This window comes from Amblyomma mixtum, chromosome 3, assembly GCF_055824585.1.
Source record: "Amblyomma mixtum isolate Tamu chromosome 3, ASM5582458v1, whole genome shotgun sequence".
Lineage (NCBI taxonomy): Eukaryota > Metazoa > Arthropoda > Arachnida > Ixodida > Ixodidae > Amblyomma > Amblyomma mixtum.
Genome location: NC_143014.1, coordinates 106,928,774 through 106,944,581, shown reverse-complemented (window position 1 = coordinate 106,944,581; position 15,808 = coordinate 106,928,774). Strand labels below are relative to the sequence as shown.

Genomic DNA, 15,808 nt, shown 5'->3' with positions numbered 1-15,808 from the left:
CGTACTTGGGCGTTAGGGACGTAATTGTGGAAATCGAACTGATGACGCGCAGAGAACAAGAAAAGAATTGTGATTTTTTTTTTTTTTTTTGAGCAGTAAATGCCGCATGCCGCCAACGCATATATCGTGCGATAGGTTTGGGTTACTAAACGCGCATCGGCATCACGTGCTGTTGCACAGCAACGACACACGTAATAGATCCCGAGGGCATACGCGGGTATCGAGAAAGTATCGCAGACAAGAGCGGTCCAGAAGACGAGGTCGTACAGAAAGCGTGGTTATCGAACGTTGTCTTGTCAGATGCAGCCACAGTGGCGTTCGCTTTCGATACCTCCGATACTGCCAGCAGTTTTACTGCTGACGCACACCATCGGGCTCCCGGAGATGCTCTTGCCGTGGGAAGTCGAGTTCGCTTTCACCTCTGTAGGAGCCGAGATCGCCCTGTGTGTGGGCCCGCCGCGTGATGATTTCTATTTTCTCGATAGAGATGCGGTGATTCCGGAGTTTTGGTCCCACTTGCAGGAGTGTATATTCGAAAGAGGCGTATATGATGACCTTTACGTTATCAAGACTGAGCGCCTTCATCTTCTTTCTTAATTTGCGCATACGAAAATGCACGAAAATTACAATTTTCTCCGCGTAGTTCTTTCATCTCGACTAGGTTGCTACCGCAGCTGTGGCCCAGTGCATGGTTTGAGCATCCGCGTCGCTTTCGGAAGGTGCGGGGTTCGATCCCCTGTGCCGCCGGGCACCCACCGGTGATACAAGGGTACAAGCGTTCCCCTGGCCTGGTGCTCGGCTTATATAGGGTGAAATTCTTGGAAAACGGGTCTTTGACGTCCCACCTTATTTAACGAAAGAATACCTGGTGCATTGGCGCTCTTTGGCCTAAGGTGCCCTTGCGCCGTAAAAAAAAATTCGTTATCGTTATCTTTATTCGTACTGACTTCGTTATTCGTACTTCGTTATTGGTTATTCGTACTGACTGCCTGAAATACTCCTTTTTTCCACTCACAATAAGAGAACGGAACACCCTTGACCACTCTATTACCCGCAGCACATCACTAGATATCTTCACTCAGTCAGTAGAAAATTATCTTCACTCGTAAACACACTTGAATTCTGAACCTTTGTTGAAAACTTCCTTTTTTGCCTTGCTATTTTTCTTACCAGTGCTTGTTCGTTTCTAATGTCATATATATCCCATGTATTGATTATGTTATCTTGTCTTGAACTAACTGTACAATCCGACGATCCTATTGCTGTTCCCGTGACTTTTATGTATTGAACCTTAATTAAGTGCGACACTGTAGTCGTTTATATTGTCCTTCAATCCTTCTTCTTGTTCACTCTTTGTGTCCATTATTCATGACGTTGTTGTAGTTTTTACTTTGATGTGCCTTGTTCCAGCGCCCTTCCTGTTAAAATCCCCAGTGGATTGACAGTATCTCTAAATAAATAAAATAAATAAATAATTAGGTTACTGACTGTGCTGGACTGTGTCCACAGTTGTCAAACTTAAAAGCCCTAGCAGGCCTGTTTCACTCAGAGACCTAACCCACTGTTCCTATTGTAGAATAAAGAAAGAAAAACTTTGCCGCTGTAGCAGCGCTAACCGCTCGTGTCAATTAGGCTGTCTTTGAACAACGAGGGCAGCGCGGATTCTAGCGCACGGCCCGCAAGCACTCGCGCAGGTGTCCCATTTAACCTGAAACAAAGCGTTTGAAATTGCGTGGGGCATTCTGGAGATGCTAAACGACGGTAGCGTTGTACGTGGTTATGTTGTGCGAACAGAAGTACTTGCTTCTTTTTTTTTTTTGTCTCACTCTCGCTCTCTTCGTGATGACGAAGCAGTTGGCCTTTAAACCATGCGAGAATATTTCCTTAGAAACTTGATCGCTGAGAGCCGAAACATGTGAGAAGCCTCCTCAGCATTATCGGAGTTAAGAATTCATGTACAGCCTTTGCCAAAAACGTACAGGCCACTTGATTTTCATCTGGGCTCTGCAATGTGGCTCGTTCGCAGAGGAGAACACTCGTCCTCACTTTCCTGACTGGGAGCTTAGCAGTCTCAGAAGTGCCATGAGAGCCCACTACGTGGCCCAGCTGGAAATCCCGTGGCCTGCGTATATTCGACAAAAGCTGTGCGTATTCATTCGTGTTGGAGAAGTGACAGCGGCTAGTTTCACTTGCAATAAAAGAGGCCATACTGCATCGCATAGCCACACCAATTCTGTAGGAGATCTCTAAAACGGCTCCATACCATAGTGGTTAAAGATAAAGGGTGAGAGGCAGCCCCATGTATGGGGTTCACTTACCGTCGCTGACTTGTTTTCGTTTAATTATTTGCCTCTCCATCTGGGAGGAACAGTGTACTTCCGCGTTCTGCTGAGGTCGGCGTAATGTGCTGCAGCGAATCCTAGTTTCGTTCGTTGCGTATGCTTTTCTTTATTTAATTTTTTTAATATTTTAATTTTTTTTTTTTACATAGGACACAGGTACCGTACTGACTGTCTCGTCTCCGTTTTCCTGAGTGGGTGCTTGCGTTTTCTGGATGTTTATCAGGTCTCTTCTTTCTCACGCATTCCTGCAGAAATGAGTGAGAAAGAAAACTGGATTCATATAGTTCTGGCAGAGGAGGGCAACATGAACTGGTGGGCGAGTTGGTCTGACATATCTAGTGAAGCAGCGCAACGGCACAAGGCCAAGGGAAGAAGAGGACAAACACAGCGCTGATGTGTGATTCAGCGCTGTGTTTGTCCTCTTCTTCCCTTGGCCTTGTGCCGTTGCGCTGCTTCACTAGATAGAGGAGGGCGTTCGCGACGGCTTTAGGAGCCCACAAAGAAGCATCGCGTGTACGCTCGTGTGAAACTGTCACGTGACCATCGCGCAATAAGTGAGCCTTGCGCTTCCGTGTCCGCTTCATTTTCACTTATCCGCTATCACTTTGAGTGCGCATAAAACCGCGTAAAATCAAAAGGCAATTATCAGTGACCGCGCTGTTCACTGCGCTAGAAAAGCCGGGAGCTGAGGGCTTCCTTCGTGCGCATTGCACGTGCGTATGTAGTGCGCATGCGCGATTGCGCCGCCATCTGCTTGGCCGCTGTAAATGTACGCAATTTGTGCGCGTTAAGCCGTTCGCGTGTCGCACGAAAGCGCGGCGAAGCGACGCGTTTACGAAACAATGCATCCTTGGCCGCGGCTGCTACGGAGGCAGCGCCAAGCGTCATTTGCGAATGAGGCCGTTCGGATGCTTCGCGTGAAAAGCCAATGAGCCCCCTCTCACGGAATCGCTACTCAAGTGCTTAGCTTCGTATACGGTTGGAAAAGCTAATGCGTTCTGTTCGCTCATGCGCGTCCACTACAACTGACGTTGCGTGTAGCAGGTGAAAAGAAAGCCGCTTCTTTTTTAAATATTTTTTTTTTTTTAGAGTTCCAGTCGCGGCAGTCGCATTTCAATGGAGGCTGAATGCAAAACCGCAACGCCGTGTACCGAACAAGGTGACATTGGCGAAGAGTAGCGAGAGTCATCTCGAGACACGATGGCTGCCGCGTGCGCTTCGAGGTGAAGGCAGGGCAGGGACGTTGTTGCTGAGATTGTGCCGTCGTCGTTCGCTCGGCGCAAGCAGCAAAGTACACCCGGGTGCTGCTCGTTTTTGTTATCTGTGTACCGCGCCGTTGCGTGCCTCGTATGCCGAAGCTGCTTGTTCTCTGTGAGTGCCCACAGTAAGTCAAAAAGCGAGCAGTGGGGTATTCGAGAACAGTTTGAGCGAAGCAAAAATGCTGCAAACGTATCCGACTGGAAAGCTTCTGACGACAAGCTTGGCCTCATAGTGCAGCTCCGAAGCGCAGTGGGAAAGAGCGGGACGTCGGGGAGATAACGCGGAAGCCTGCGCACGCGTGGGAACACTGCGTTTCTGTTTAGCGCGTTGCCGGAGGCGCGCACGCGTTCCGGAGCGTCAAAGCTGTCAGCTCGGTTAAAGCGGTGAGAGGCAGCGTGAAAGCCGTGGCGACAACATGTTTACAACAGAGCATGCCCGTTTGGGTCCAGAACATAACGTTTTGTCAGCCCTGATTTGGCTCGTTAGGACCGCTTGAAGTAAAGCTTCTGGTCTACTGGTTGAACACATGGTTAAAAGTGCTTGTATTGCATTTCAAACCAGCGGTGTGTCGCATCGTAATATGCCTCACTGTGTTGTGCACTTTCCACATACCCCGCGTCTGGCCCTGAAGGAAGCGTATGGCGTCTTTGATGCCTGCGAGTTTGAATGTCAGTCCCAGTGGACCCTGGCTGCCTCGCTTCCAGCGAAAAAGGCTGGTGACAAAAGGCGCCTCTAACCGTCACGAATTGTTTCGCAATTATTGAGTTTGATGCATGACTAGCACACAGTTAGGCATGAACAAAGGTCCTCGCCTTCCCTTCATTCCTTCTTGCTTCCTTGGCTTCGATTGCGGTGCCTTGTGACCTGAATATCTCGTCTTTAAAGTTTTTTTTTTCCCCTCGTCTTATTTTATCTTATTTTGTTAACTGATGTCGCGATGCAGTGACAATGGGCGGCAGGACGGGCGAAGATTTCGTAAGCAAATCTGGGGTGAACTTGTGGCCTTAAATGGTGTATTCAGCGGCAGGTTGTCAGCATTCCTATCACTCACAAGCCACGCGGACCCTACACGAGCATAAGCCACTACACGTTCCTGCGCGGCGATCACGAGGCGCCCCGCATCCGACCCTCTCCCTGGATCACGCGGTGATCGCCGCGCAGGAGCGTGTAGTGGCTTATGCTCGTGTAGGGTCCGCGTGGCTTGTGAGTGATAGGAATGCTGACAAGGGATAGAGCCTCACCTAGTCGGCAGTCATCCCAAATAACCCGCGGGCATCATGGCGAACATTTCCGGTCATGGTAGATGATTCTGAGTGCATGGTCGCGATCCTCCGCTTGCGAACCAGCTCTTGATATCTGGTTCTGTGTAGTGAAACATGTTAATTGTATGCAGCTGTGCCGGTGGAGAAACAGTATTTATATCGATAACGAGAACCTTATAAATTGCTCACGCAGGCCTAGTGTTCATGCCCTGGGTTCTGCGTCTACCATCATCTCAGCGCTTTTTCTTGTTCATCTTTCTGTAAGCCGCGAACAGAAAAAAATGTTGGAACCGTCCCGCTGGACGCGACGTCAAATACGCTTGAGAGCAAATGAAGTTTTTCGCTCACTCATTTTCCCACAGATGGTTTCTGTGCTTGCACTTGTGGTGGGCAGCCTCGCGGTACGCGTGACCTCATGTTCGCAGTCCACGGCGCGTGACGCTTCGAGCGCTACAGTTTGCCATTGTGCACGCCGTATCTCTTTCAACTATTGTTTTAAGGTGGTGCGACGAACGTTGGTTATCATCAGCATGTCGTCGTGGGTACATGATGCGCCGAAACAGGCACGTGAAAACACTGTGGGTTTGCGCGGAGCAGAAATAAATAAATAAATAAATAAATAAATAAATAAATAAATCACCTCAGCCTCTTTCATAGCCAACATTCTCGGACGAAAATTTTGGAAATTGGAATTACTGTTATAGAAATATTGAAGGGAATGGTCCATTTTTCCGATGTGCGTAGCAAAAATCTTTCTTTTTAAGTGTTTCCATTGCTCGCATCGAGCAGTTAAAACCGCCATAGAAAACCAGTGAGGAAGGTTTTTGCCTGCAGAAAAAATAACGTTAATAGCAAAAAAAAAAAAATGGAAGTATGCTGATAGGAGATCTGCGGATTTGTTGATGGTTGTAGTGAAATCTTACAATCTATAAAAAAATTTCGCTCATAAACTGGTTCCCGTTCAAAAATGCTTTTGTCCAAAATTCACGAGTTTGTTAATTGCCTCTGTATACTGGACGCCGTCTTAGCAATGAAATGATTAACTGCGTCTTGCGCAAATGGTAGAGCGTCAAATCTTTTATCTGTCGCCTTATCCGTTTTCACCATCACTGTGGATACGATCCAGTATGCATTGTACCATTAATTGCTTTGATCGCATGTTCCAGTACATTAAAGGGGCAGTCGTTTAACCAGTAAACTAGGATTTCCTCTCGAAGCGTTGACCAGTTGACGGTAGATTAATTTGCAATTACAGTGTATGCAATAGGACAACAAGCACGTGTTGTTAGGCTGTAGCAAGCGGGAATTCAAACAGAAAAACTTTCGCCGCAGCAGGGTCAAAGTATAGCGGCGGCAACTTACACGAGTCCTAAATGAAACGCGGAGAGGCGGTGGACAGTTTTTCAAGATGATTTGCAAGAGAAGAGAAAAGCGTACACATTGCACGAAACATATTACCTTTCCTTCTGTTGACGCCTCCCGAATTGCCGTTTTGTTTTCTTTGCTGTCCCAGCTGTGATTTACAAAATTTAAGGATAATTTAAGAAAATTTAAGAATCGCCCCAGGATTCCTGCTGCCTCGTTAGTGAAGTATTTATAAGCTATTTTTTATATGTTTTTCCTCTTTGCCAGGAATAACTTCCGCGTATTTGCAGTAATGTTTTGCTTTGTGTTATTTGAAACTGCATTGCAGTAGTATTAGCATATTGTTATCCAAACAGGTCTCTGTAAAATGGTTGCTTAGCTAAGGTATAGTGCCTAGAATACTGGCTAGTGTGGCAAGGGCGGGCTTGGCGAGGGTCCCGATGTTGATGATTTCCGGTGGCGCCCGCTTGGTGCGCTGTTGTTCGGGTGGGTGCATCTGCGTTCAATACGCGCGCGCCGAGCAGCGCGAAGCAAACTATTCTTTTTTTTGTATTTGGAGCGTTCTTAAAAAAAATGTTCCGTTATATAAGAACTATGCGAGCTCGCTGACAGTGCGTATATTTTGCAATACCAGGTATAGATCAATTTGTTGACGTATTCTAGCAGTTTGCCTTCGCCCGCAAAAAACTCGATACTGACCATGCAACCGATTCTTTTTTATTTACTAAGCTCTCGAGAGCAAAATTATTTCAGAAAGACCAAAGCCCCTTACCACATAGCCTTCATTCGACCATACTTGAAGTGGAAATAAAGATTCAGAATAAGGTTAAGCAATAAACTGCACACTAAAGTAACGTGCGAGATGTTCGTTGCACTGGAATTTGAAACGCTGAAACCGAGAATTTTATGGCAGTGAAATTTAAAGCGCCACACCTTTATATCGTTGTAGATATTTTTGCTCAGTGGCTATGGTGCTCGGCTGCTATCCCGAAGGACGCGGTTTCGATCCCGGCCGCGGCGGTTGAATTTCTTTGGAGGAGAAATTCGAGGCCCGTGTACTGTGCGGTGTCAGTGCACGTTAAAGAACCCCAGGTGGTCGAAATTTCCGGAGCCCTCCACTACGGCGTCTCTCATAGCCTTAGTCGCTTTGGGACGTTAAACCCCATAAACCAACCAACCATTTTTGCAAGCATTTTCGTCCAGGCAGAATCATAATGCTCTGCTTCCGAAGGTGTTCGTAGAGCTTTGGGCTCCGCATCCTCATTAGCAAAGATTCCACAATCCAGGCATCATCATAAGGCATGCCTCTCAGTGACTTTCGTCTTCCGGCCAGGAAACAAGCTCTTACAGCTAACTCCTGCCTCTTCGGGAGTGCCTGTACTTTTGCCTCGAGTGCTTCTTCGCTCAGTGCATTGTTTTGCTCCTTCATTTGAGTCACATGCTGCTGAGCATTGGCCACGCTTTTCTTTGTCTTTCTCAAAGCACGAGAAAAATTCTTGAATTTTTTTTTGTCAGGGCAAGGATCTTTCGTCTTTTTTCTTCTGCACATGTTGTTCGGCGAGAGCTTCAGTAAATATTTGCAGTGCAAGAATGATTCTCCTTTTCCGTCGGTGGTCAGCAAGCATTTTTCTGCAAAGTACATACTTCTGTATGAAGTGTGTTTGCTTGCAACAGGAATCATGCCACATACATTACAGAGGCCATGCAGAGCCATTTCTTTGATTAATGTCTCTGCCTCATGGTGGGCTGTAGGCACGCGCTTTTCATTTTCTCTTCCTCGGAAGTAAATTGTGGCAATTACAGAACCGTGCTCACGCAAAGGTTTTCCGAAAGTCACTATTCTTTCGATGAATAGTTTCGAGAAGTCACCAGCTTCGGTCTCGCAACAGGCATAAGTTAAAACGCCATTTGAAGCAGCAGGAAACTTCATCCATGTCACCGGAATCAGAATTCCATCGAACGGGTGCCGAGCATCACTTGCGGTATCGCTTCGCTATCGCACACCGGTCCTGTAGTCTGCTCGGAATCGGAGTTCCTCTGATGCGCCTACACGAGCGACGCAATGAGAGTCAACCCGCGTATCATCACCGTCGACTGCAGAGCAGAACTCGGGATCCACCAGCTCGACATTTCGCTTCCGTTGTTTAGGTGCCGGTCGCAAATGTTTCGCACCTTGCTTTTCACCGTCTTTTTGGGCACAATATGAGCTGGATAATTTTCGAATACTCTAGGGACAGCATCGGGCTTCAGGCGTGGCTTCACTCGGGCGAGTTCGTTCACGACGCCGTTCACCGTAATCTTAAAAGATTTTTCGATGCATTCGTTCTCGAAATGTTTTTCGCATACGACAGCCTTCGGTGTCAGCCTTCTGTCTGCCCTCTTGATCTTATTTTCCCATTCAGCAAGCCGTGCTGGGTCCGCCGGTGCAGTGAACTAAGACACCTTTTCTTCGTTCGTTAGACCGATAACCGCTTCGACGCAACGGAACAAAACACGTCCTCTCTTTGCATTGCCGCTTAGCCTTTAACATTTCAGGATGTTTTTGCTCACGTTTAGCGTCTTCCAGCTTCACAATCCAAGAGATGATGCCTGTCAAACATTTATTTCACACGAGCAATCGCGCGACGCTGCGGTATCGGCGCGACAGCAGACGACAGGAGTTCGGCGGCTTTCGCGCACCCACTCGACCGGCAGCGCCCCTTGCGGCCTCTCCGCGCAGTCATCGCGGCGGGGACCTCGCCCTCCCGCATAGAGTTTCTTACTATTACCTAGAGGGAAAGCTGGCGGCGCTGCACTTCAGCCACCATGGACGCCCAAAGCATCATGGGGCGGTGAGCTACTTGTTGCGGAACAGTCGTAGTTTTTCAGGAACATGGAGTGGCACTACTAAGACGTTCCATTCCGAAAACGCTGTTCGTGTGTGCGCAGACGACTTTCGCGCGAACGCAGTGGGCAAAATCCATAGTAGTGAAAACGCGACGACACACGACGCCAATAACAGGTTTCACTTTTCCGAAATGCCATTTAAAAACCTCTTATAGTATTTCAGCAACAACATCTTTTTTGAAAACATATTTACTTTTAAAAGTGCGCCTGTTAGTTACGAAATATTAGTTTTTATAGTGTTCATTACTAGGCCAATAGGAGAGCGAGTCGTCTCTTATTTTGGGCAAACTTTACACTTAAATGCTTTTCTGCTCGTTTGTTGCAATCATTAGACAAGATATTGAATATCAGGACGTTTGTAGTTATCAAACAGCTTTATTTTTTTATTATTTTTTGGCCAAAAGTTGCAGTTCCGCAACAAGTAGCTCACCGCCCCATGATGCTTTGAGCGCCCATGGTGGCTGAAGTGGTCTCGAGGGGTCGCCATGCAAACTCCCATAGACGGGCCGCCAGCTTTCCCTCTAGGTAAGAGTAGGAAACTCTATGCCCTCCCGTACATAGAGTTTCTTACTATTACCTAGAGGGAAAGCTGGCGGCGCTGCACTTCAGCCACCATGGACGCCCAAGGCATCATGGGGCGGTGAGCTACTTGTTGCGGCACAGTCGTAGTTTTTCAGGAACACGGAGTGTCATTACTAAGACGTTTCATTCCAAAAACGCTGTCCGTGTGTGCGCAGACGACTTTCGCGCGAACGCAGTGTGCAAAACTCATAGTAGTGAAAACGCGACGACACACGACGCCAATAAAAGGTTGCACTTTTCCGAAATGCCATTAAAAAAAACTCTTATAGTATTTAAGCAACAGCATCTTTTCTGGAAACATATTTACTTTTAAAAGTGCGCCTGTTAATTATGAAATATTAGTTTTTATAGTGTTCATTACTAGGCCAATAGGAGAGCGAGTCGTCTCTTATTTTGGGCAAACTTTGCACTTAAATGCTTTTCTGCTCGTTTGTTGCAATCATTAGACAAGATATTGAATATTAGGACGTTTGTAGTTATCAAACAGCTTAATTTTTTTATTCTTTTTTTGCCAAAAGTTCGAGTTCCGCAACAAGTAGCTCACCGCCCCATGATGCTTTGAGCGCCCATGGTGGCTAAAGTGGTCTCGAGGGGTCGCCATGCAAACTCCCATAGACGGGCTGCCAGCTTTCCCTCTAGGTAATAGTAAGAAACACTATGCTCCCGTACGAAACGCGCGCGCTGCGCACACTATGGACAGAAGATGTTACAATGAAAGGAAAGGAAAGGCGCGGTAACCTGCTAAATCTGGTGGACACCTGAAGCCCGCCGTGAGGGAGCAGGTGAAGGAAATGTAAAAGAGAAGAAATGCATGGTCGGCCCTCATATCAGCTATTATTATTATTATTATTTCTGTTCATTTTTATTTTTCTGACTTTCAAAATTTATTTCGTTATTCTTTTTCGCTCTCTTTCAGTCAGTGCAAAATTAAACCATTACACGCATTGCATTCGAATTTGCACATAAAGCCGTCGTCCCATCTTCGATCTCCCAGCTAACAGGTCCCCTGTCGTTGCGTCGTCCATTCTGTCAGCCTATACCCTATTACTACTCCCTTTCCTCTATAAATTCTCCTCTTTCCATCAGTTCACCGCCTGTGTCTTGGCCACTCCCCCGTAGTGGGTACGTGCCATTCTATTTGAGGCCAACCAACCAACCAAAGCAGCCGTGGTTCCCCGTCACGCTGGTTTGTGAATCAGTCGCGATTGCCTAACTTTCCGCTTTGAAATCGTTGTGAGGAGGAAGGGGAAGAGAGCGACGGATGGGTATAGCCTGGCAAAGTCTTGGTATATCTGTTATGGTCAGGTGTGTTCGATTTCAGTCTGTATAGGAACCTTCGGAAGGCGCTGCGACTGCTCGAGAAAGGCGCAGAAACAGCTCGAGTGCCGGGACGGCGCTCTTTGCGCGACAAACAGCTGCCGGCAGTGCACGGCTGCTTGGGCCGCGACGAAATCGGAACAACGTTTTGAACGAGAGAAGACGCGTACCTGTTTCAGTCATGGGGCAGACGCTCCAGCGCAGGTTGCGTATCACTCTACACCTTTCGTAAGCCAGCACGCGTCAATGTATAACAAACTGGCTGTCTTTTTGGCATGTCAATAAGGCTTTCTAGCTGTTCGGATTCCATGAGCTGCATCTCAGAGGGGGACTCGGATTGGGCGTATCGTTGAGTACAACGATATACTGAGAGCACACTAAGAACCTCGGTGTGCATTAGGGCTGAAGATCCCATAGAAATCCATGTGTCGTGTTGAAGATACATCTCCTCGCCTGCTTCCACTTCTTCCAGGCATACCTGGACAACATTGTAGTCTGTCTTGGCTACACCGAACATCATAAAATTACTAAGGCTGTCCCTGTAATAAACGATTCGCATTTGAAAAGAAAACTGTGTCGAGATAACGGCGGGCAATTCTAGCCATTTGCCTTCTGCTTGCGCGGAAGGAAGCCTTCAAAGTTGCGCCGGCTGCTCACTTCCTCGAGTTCAGTGCTTCCCGCTTGAGGTATAGTGAACATTGTGGTGGTGACTTCCCATCTTGTCGGACACTTCGGTTGAGTGGCTGCCTCCTTACCTGCGAGTTTAGGCCCGCCTGATATAAACGTCACCACGAGAGAAAATATCCACAGACAACTTTTCCTTTGCTTCCATTTTTTTTTTCTGTTTGTATACGCAGAAGCGCTATAAGCAGGGCGTGTGTTTGATTTCTAACGTGGTTTCGTTCGCGCGGTGCTGCAAAACTTTATCTGAAGGCACCGCATAAGCTGTTAGTAACGTTGGTTATGCCCTGGCGTGGCCATTTACCGCCTACGGGCGCGCCGCGGTGCGGGCGTTTCTGTGGGGACTGCGGGGCTGCGGCAACTCCACGGCCGCGCCTGCATATAGCCGCGCTTCGGGCGCTAAAAAAACATTGCCGAGCATACTTTCGCAGCGTGGCTGTGTTGCAGGCAGTATTTACGTTATCGAAGGGATAGATGCGTTTTAATGACGTTTAGTTTGACATTCACGTTAATTGTACCGGCGCTTAGAACGCGCTCGTGCTTATATCGCTACCACCTCGAAGTAAACTTTTGTTCAATATCAAGCATTAGGCGTGCGGCTAAGCATGCAGTTCCAATTCTAATGTACTCTTAATCCTTCCTGCCAGCCATAAAGCACCCCCCCCCCCCCCCCCCTCCCAGAAACAGGGCTTTCTTGTCGCCTGCGTGGTGCGCCAGTTTATCAAGAAATTACCTCTGCGAGCTTTAATTGAGTCGCATCGCCAACAGAAAACAAATTTTGCCATGGTTTATGCAACCTGGTGGATAAAAACGTACTTTCGCTTAGTTTATCAAAGCATGAATAGATATGAGCTGCGAATCCAGCTTTCACGAATTCTGAGGTCCGAAGTCGCGTTTATTTTATTCGGGAGTTCTCACAGCATGTGACAGCGTTGGGTAGCCGTTTGGCTAAGTGTGAAAAAATGTAATAAAATCGCGCATACATGGTCTGTTCTGAAAGTAGTAGGACGCATTTTTTTTAATAAAATGTATTCATGAGAGTAGTACAAACGATTAGAATTTTTCAAAGGAGCACCCTTCCGCACCTACACGCTGCTGCCAATGAGTTTTCCAGTTTTCGTACGCCTCCAGGAACGCCTGGACCGGAATGCTGTTTAGCTCCCCCGTCACGGCCTGTTGAACCGCCTCTACCGATCCGTGATGTTTCCCCTTAAGCGTCGATTTTATTTTCGGGAACAGAAAAAAGCCTGGCTGGGCCAAGCTGGGGCTGTAGGGGTGCTGAGGCAGCGTTGCCGCCTTGTGCTGGGCAAAAAATGGTCCGGAGTGGTCGACGTCTTCCACTCTTTCCTGACCTTCTCGGAACCGCTTGTGCCACTCAAAAAACACCTGATCTACCCATGGCAGCGTCTTAGTAGGCCTCCTTAATCATGTCGTGAGTCTCTTTCCCGTTTTGCCAAGATTTACACAAAATTTGATCGCGTATCGCTGATCCAGTAAACGCTCTATGATTTTGCGTGACGGGACGTTTCGACAGGGGTTCACAGTACAAGCGACCTGCTCTATTCAACGGCCGAAAGCCGACTGCCGATTTTCTCCAGCATTCCCAATATCCCCCTTCAATGATCCCGCACGCGCAGACCGCCTCTCGTCCGCCCAGGAAAAAAACAGTCCTACTACTTTCAGAACAGACCCTGTATTTTTCTATGATTGAGGTAGATACCAACACGGTAAACCCTTTGCCCCCCGATCCCTCTGACATGCGTGCGGAAAGAGCAACTGAAATTGGTAGCGGTCGTGCTTACAATCCTGTGTATGAAATGTGTTTAATGGTAACAAGGGCAAGCTCAGCGCTCGGATGCCGAAGACGTTCTGGTGATCGAAAACACGCGCTTCGTATACCAACAACCTCCAGTCTGCTGCTTGCCTATCCGGTTGCTACACCATTGAGTCAAATCAATAAATCTACATTCTGATGCATTAAATTATCGTAGATGATGGCTCACGTAAAAGGCGACAACAAGCGACACGCAAGCGAGGAAATCTATAGAAGTACCGGTTTCCAGTCCGCACCCTACCTGGTCGAGTACCCTCGGATGTCACGTTACAGTGCCTAGCACTGTAGTCACGTTAACGAGTGACTGCGCGCAAGATAACCGCAGTACTGTCTGGTAGAGGGAGAATGTGAGTGGTGACGCACAGCACACACCCTCAAGGTGATGGAGCACAACGACAGAAGCGAACAGATAATTGTCAAACTAAAGGCGCCAAAAACCACACACACACACAAGACAAGAAAACGGGACAGAGCGCCACTCACAACTAGTTTATTTTTCAGTACCCAGATACATATATACACTTAGCCAGCGCCTGCGCAAGGAGCAAAACGTATACATATCAATGAGATAACGAAAGCTCTAAAAACTTTTTTTCCGCCTGATACAGAGCAACAGATGTTTCACTGACACACGAACTTCCTTTCTTATTGATATAGAACGCTTCAATCAGCTCTCTGGCTTTGATATTGCTGCTTCTGGCAAGAATCCGCACTGATGAGAAGCATGGCCGACAAGAGCGTGAAGGGCATGATCTGATATGTTTCGGCAAATTTGAGCCCTCTTTATTTTGTTCTACGTTTCGTTCATGTTCCCTAATTCGCTCATTGACGCAGCGCCCTGTTTGTCCAATATAGGAACAACCGCACGACAGGGGTATTTCGTAAACAACCCCTTCGGCACATTTCATGAAAGGTCGCCCATGCTTAGTACCACAGAACAGATAAACATGCCTTGTACGCGCGGCGCCGGCGCGACCCGCAGTCCCTCGGGCTGCGCGCGCCGACAGATGACGACTGGTGTCGAGAGTAGGAGCGCGCCCGCAACCTGTGTGCGAGGGTAGAAGTGCCTGGTCTCTTTCGCGCTACCCGTATTGCTGCGGTGAAACTCATCGCAATTTCTTCCTCCGTTCACAACCCGGACGCGCATTGCAGTACGTGCTAGCGAGTACGTTGATGTGTAATTGCCTATATTTGAAGCCAGTTTCTTCATTGTTGCTTTCATATTTCGCGCGCCGCACTCTCACGTGCCACGAGTCGGTGCACGCGAGGAATGCGCGCCGCAGTGTTGGTTTTATTTCCCATCCCTCATAAATACACTGGCGTGTGTCGCTTTCCGCAGATTTTATCCGCGTCTAACCGCATTGCCTCTTTTCGCTGCAACGCCAATCGAGGGGTTTTTCCGACGGGAGAGTGGAACGCGGCTTGTTTTGCGCAGGACGCATCGGCGGAGCGAAGCAGTAGCGCCGACAAAGAGCCGCATCCCGAAGCCGACTGCGTGAGGCCAGCAGCAGCGACGTGGTCCTCCCGCTGACAGAAGCCATGGCTGAAACGGCCGAGTACGTACCTCACCACTCTTTCTTCTCCTAAAGGGCGGCTGCGTGGCCTCGGTCAGGTGAATGGCATTTGCACAGTGCGCGCGCCGCGCCAGAAACGGGACGGTGCAGGCACGGCTTCTCGAACGGGCCGAGGATTCCCGCCCCTGCAGCAGCGGCGAGCGCAGCACGAAGGGAGGGTGGGGTGAGGAAAGAGCGGGAAGTTTTGGCGCGCTTTCAAAATTTTCAGCGTGGCGGACCCCTGGCGAGCGTCCCGATTTCTGCGCGGCAGGTACGCCGCGGCGTGAACGAGCTCGCATTGTTCGACGGTGACGTTTTTCGCTGCAGCACGCGCTGCATCTATTGTTCGAGACGGTAAACGTCAACGCCCTTCACCCAAGGCGCTTCGCACGTGCGGCAGCTGTCATCGGCGCCTCCGCGGAAACGGATCATGCTCCGACAGTGATATAATGACGCTGACGACAAATTTCGCTTTCCGCGATTTTCGCGCGCGCCATCCAAGGTCCCGCGTGTGCGCAGATGCAAATGCGACGCAAGTTCGAGGCCGGACGTTCACTTTTGCAAGCGTTTGCGCTTATCTGCTGCTGCCCGACGGAGAGAGAGGCCAACAACCCCGTTTCTAGCGCATACGAGGTGCCCGCGAATGAAAGGTGCCGGGATAGCCAGGTTTTTTTCAAATGTCGAGATACTACACTCCCGCTAAGTGCGAAACCGCGAAACCGGTTC

General features: G+C 48.5%; 1 protein-coding gene across 4 annotated transcripts in view; it reads left to right on the top strand.

The window, feature by feature from the left end:
* Positions 1 to 15,808, top strand: part of Dip-B (Dipeptidase B) — a 69,141-nt gene that overhangs the window by 30,049 nt on the left and 23,284 nt on the right. For all 4 annotated transcript variants that reach the window (XM_089580561.1, XM_089580564.1, XM_089580563.1 and 1 more), the window contains one exon: positions 14,965 to 15,085. In XM_089580561.1, coding sequence (XP_089436687.1) covers positions 15,069 to 15,085 — 17 coding nt within the window. In that variant the 5' untranslated portion in view covers positions 14,965 to 15,068. The remainder of the gene's footprint in view (positions 1 to 14,964; positions 15,086 to 15,808) is intronic.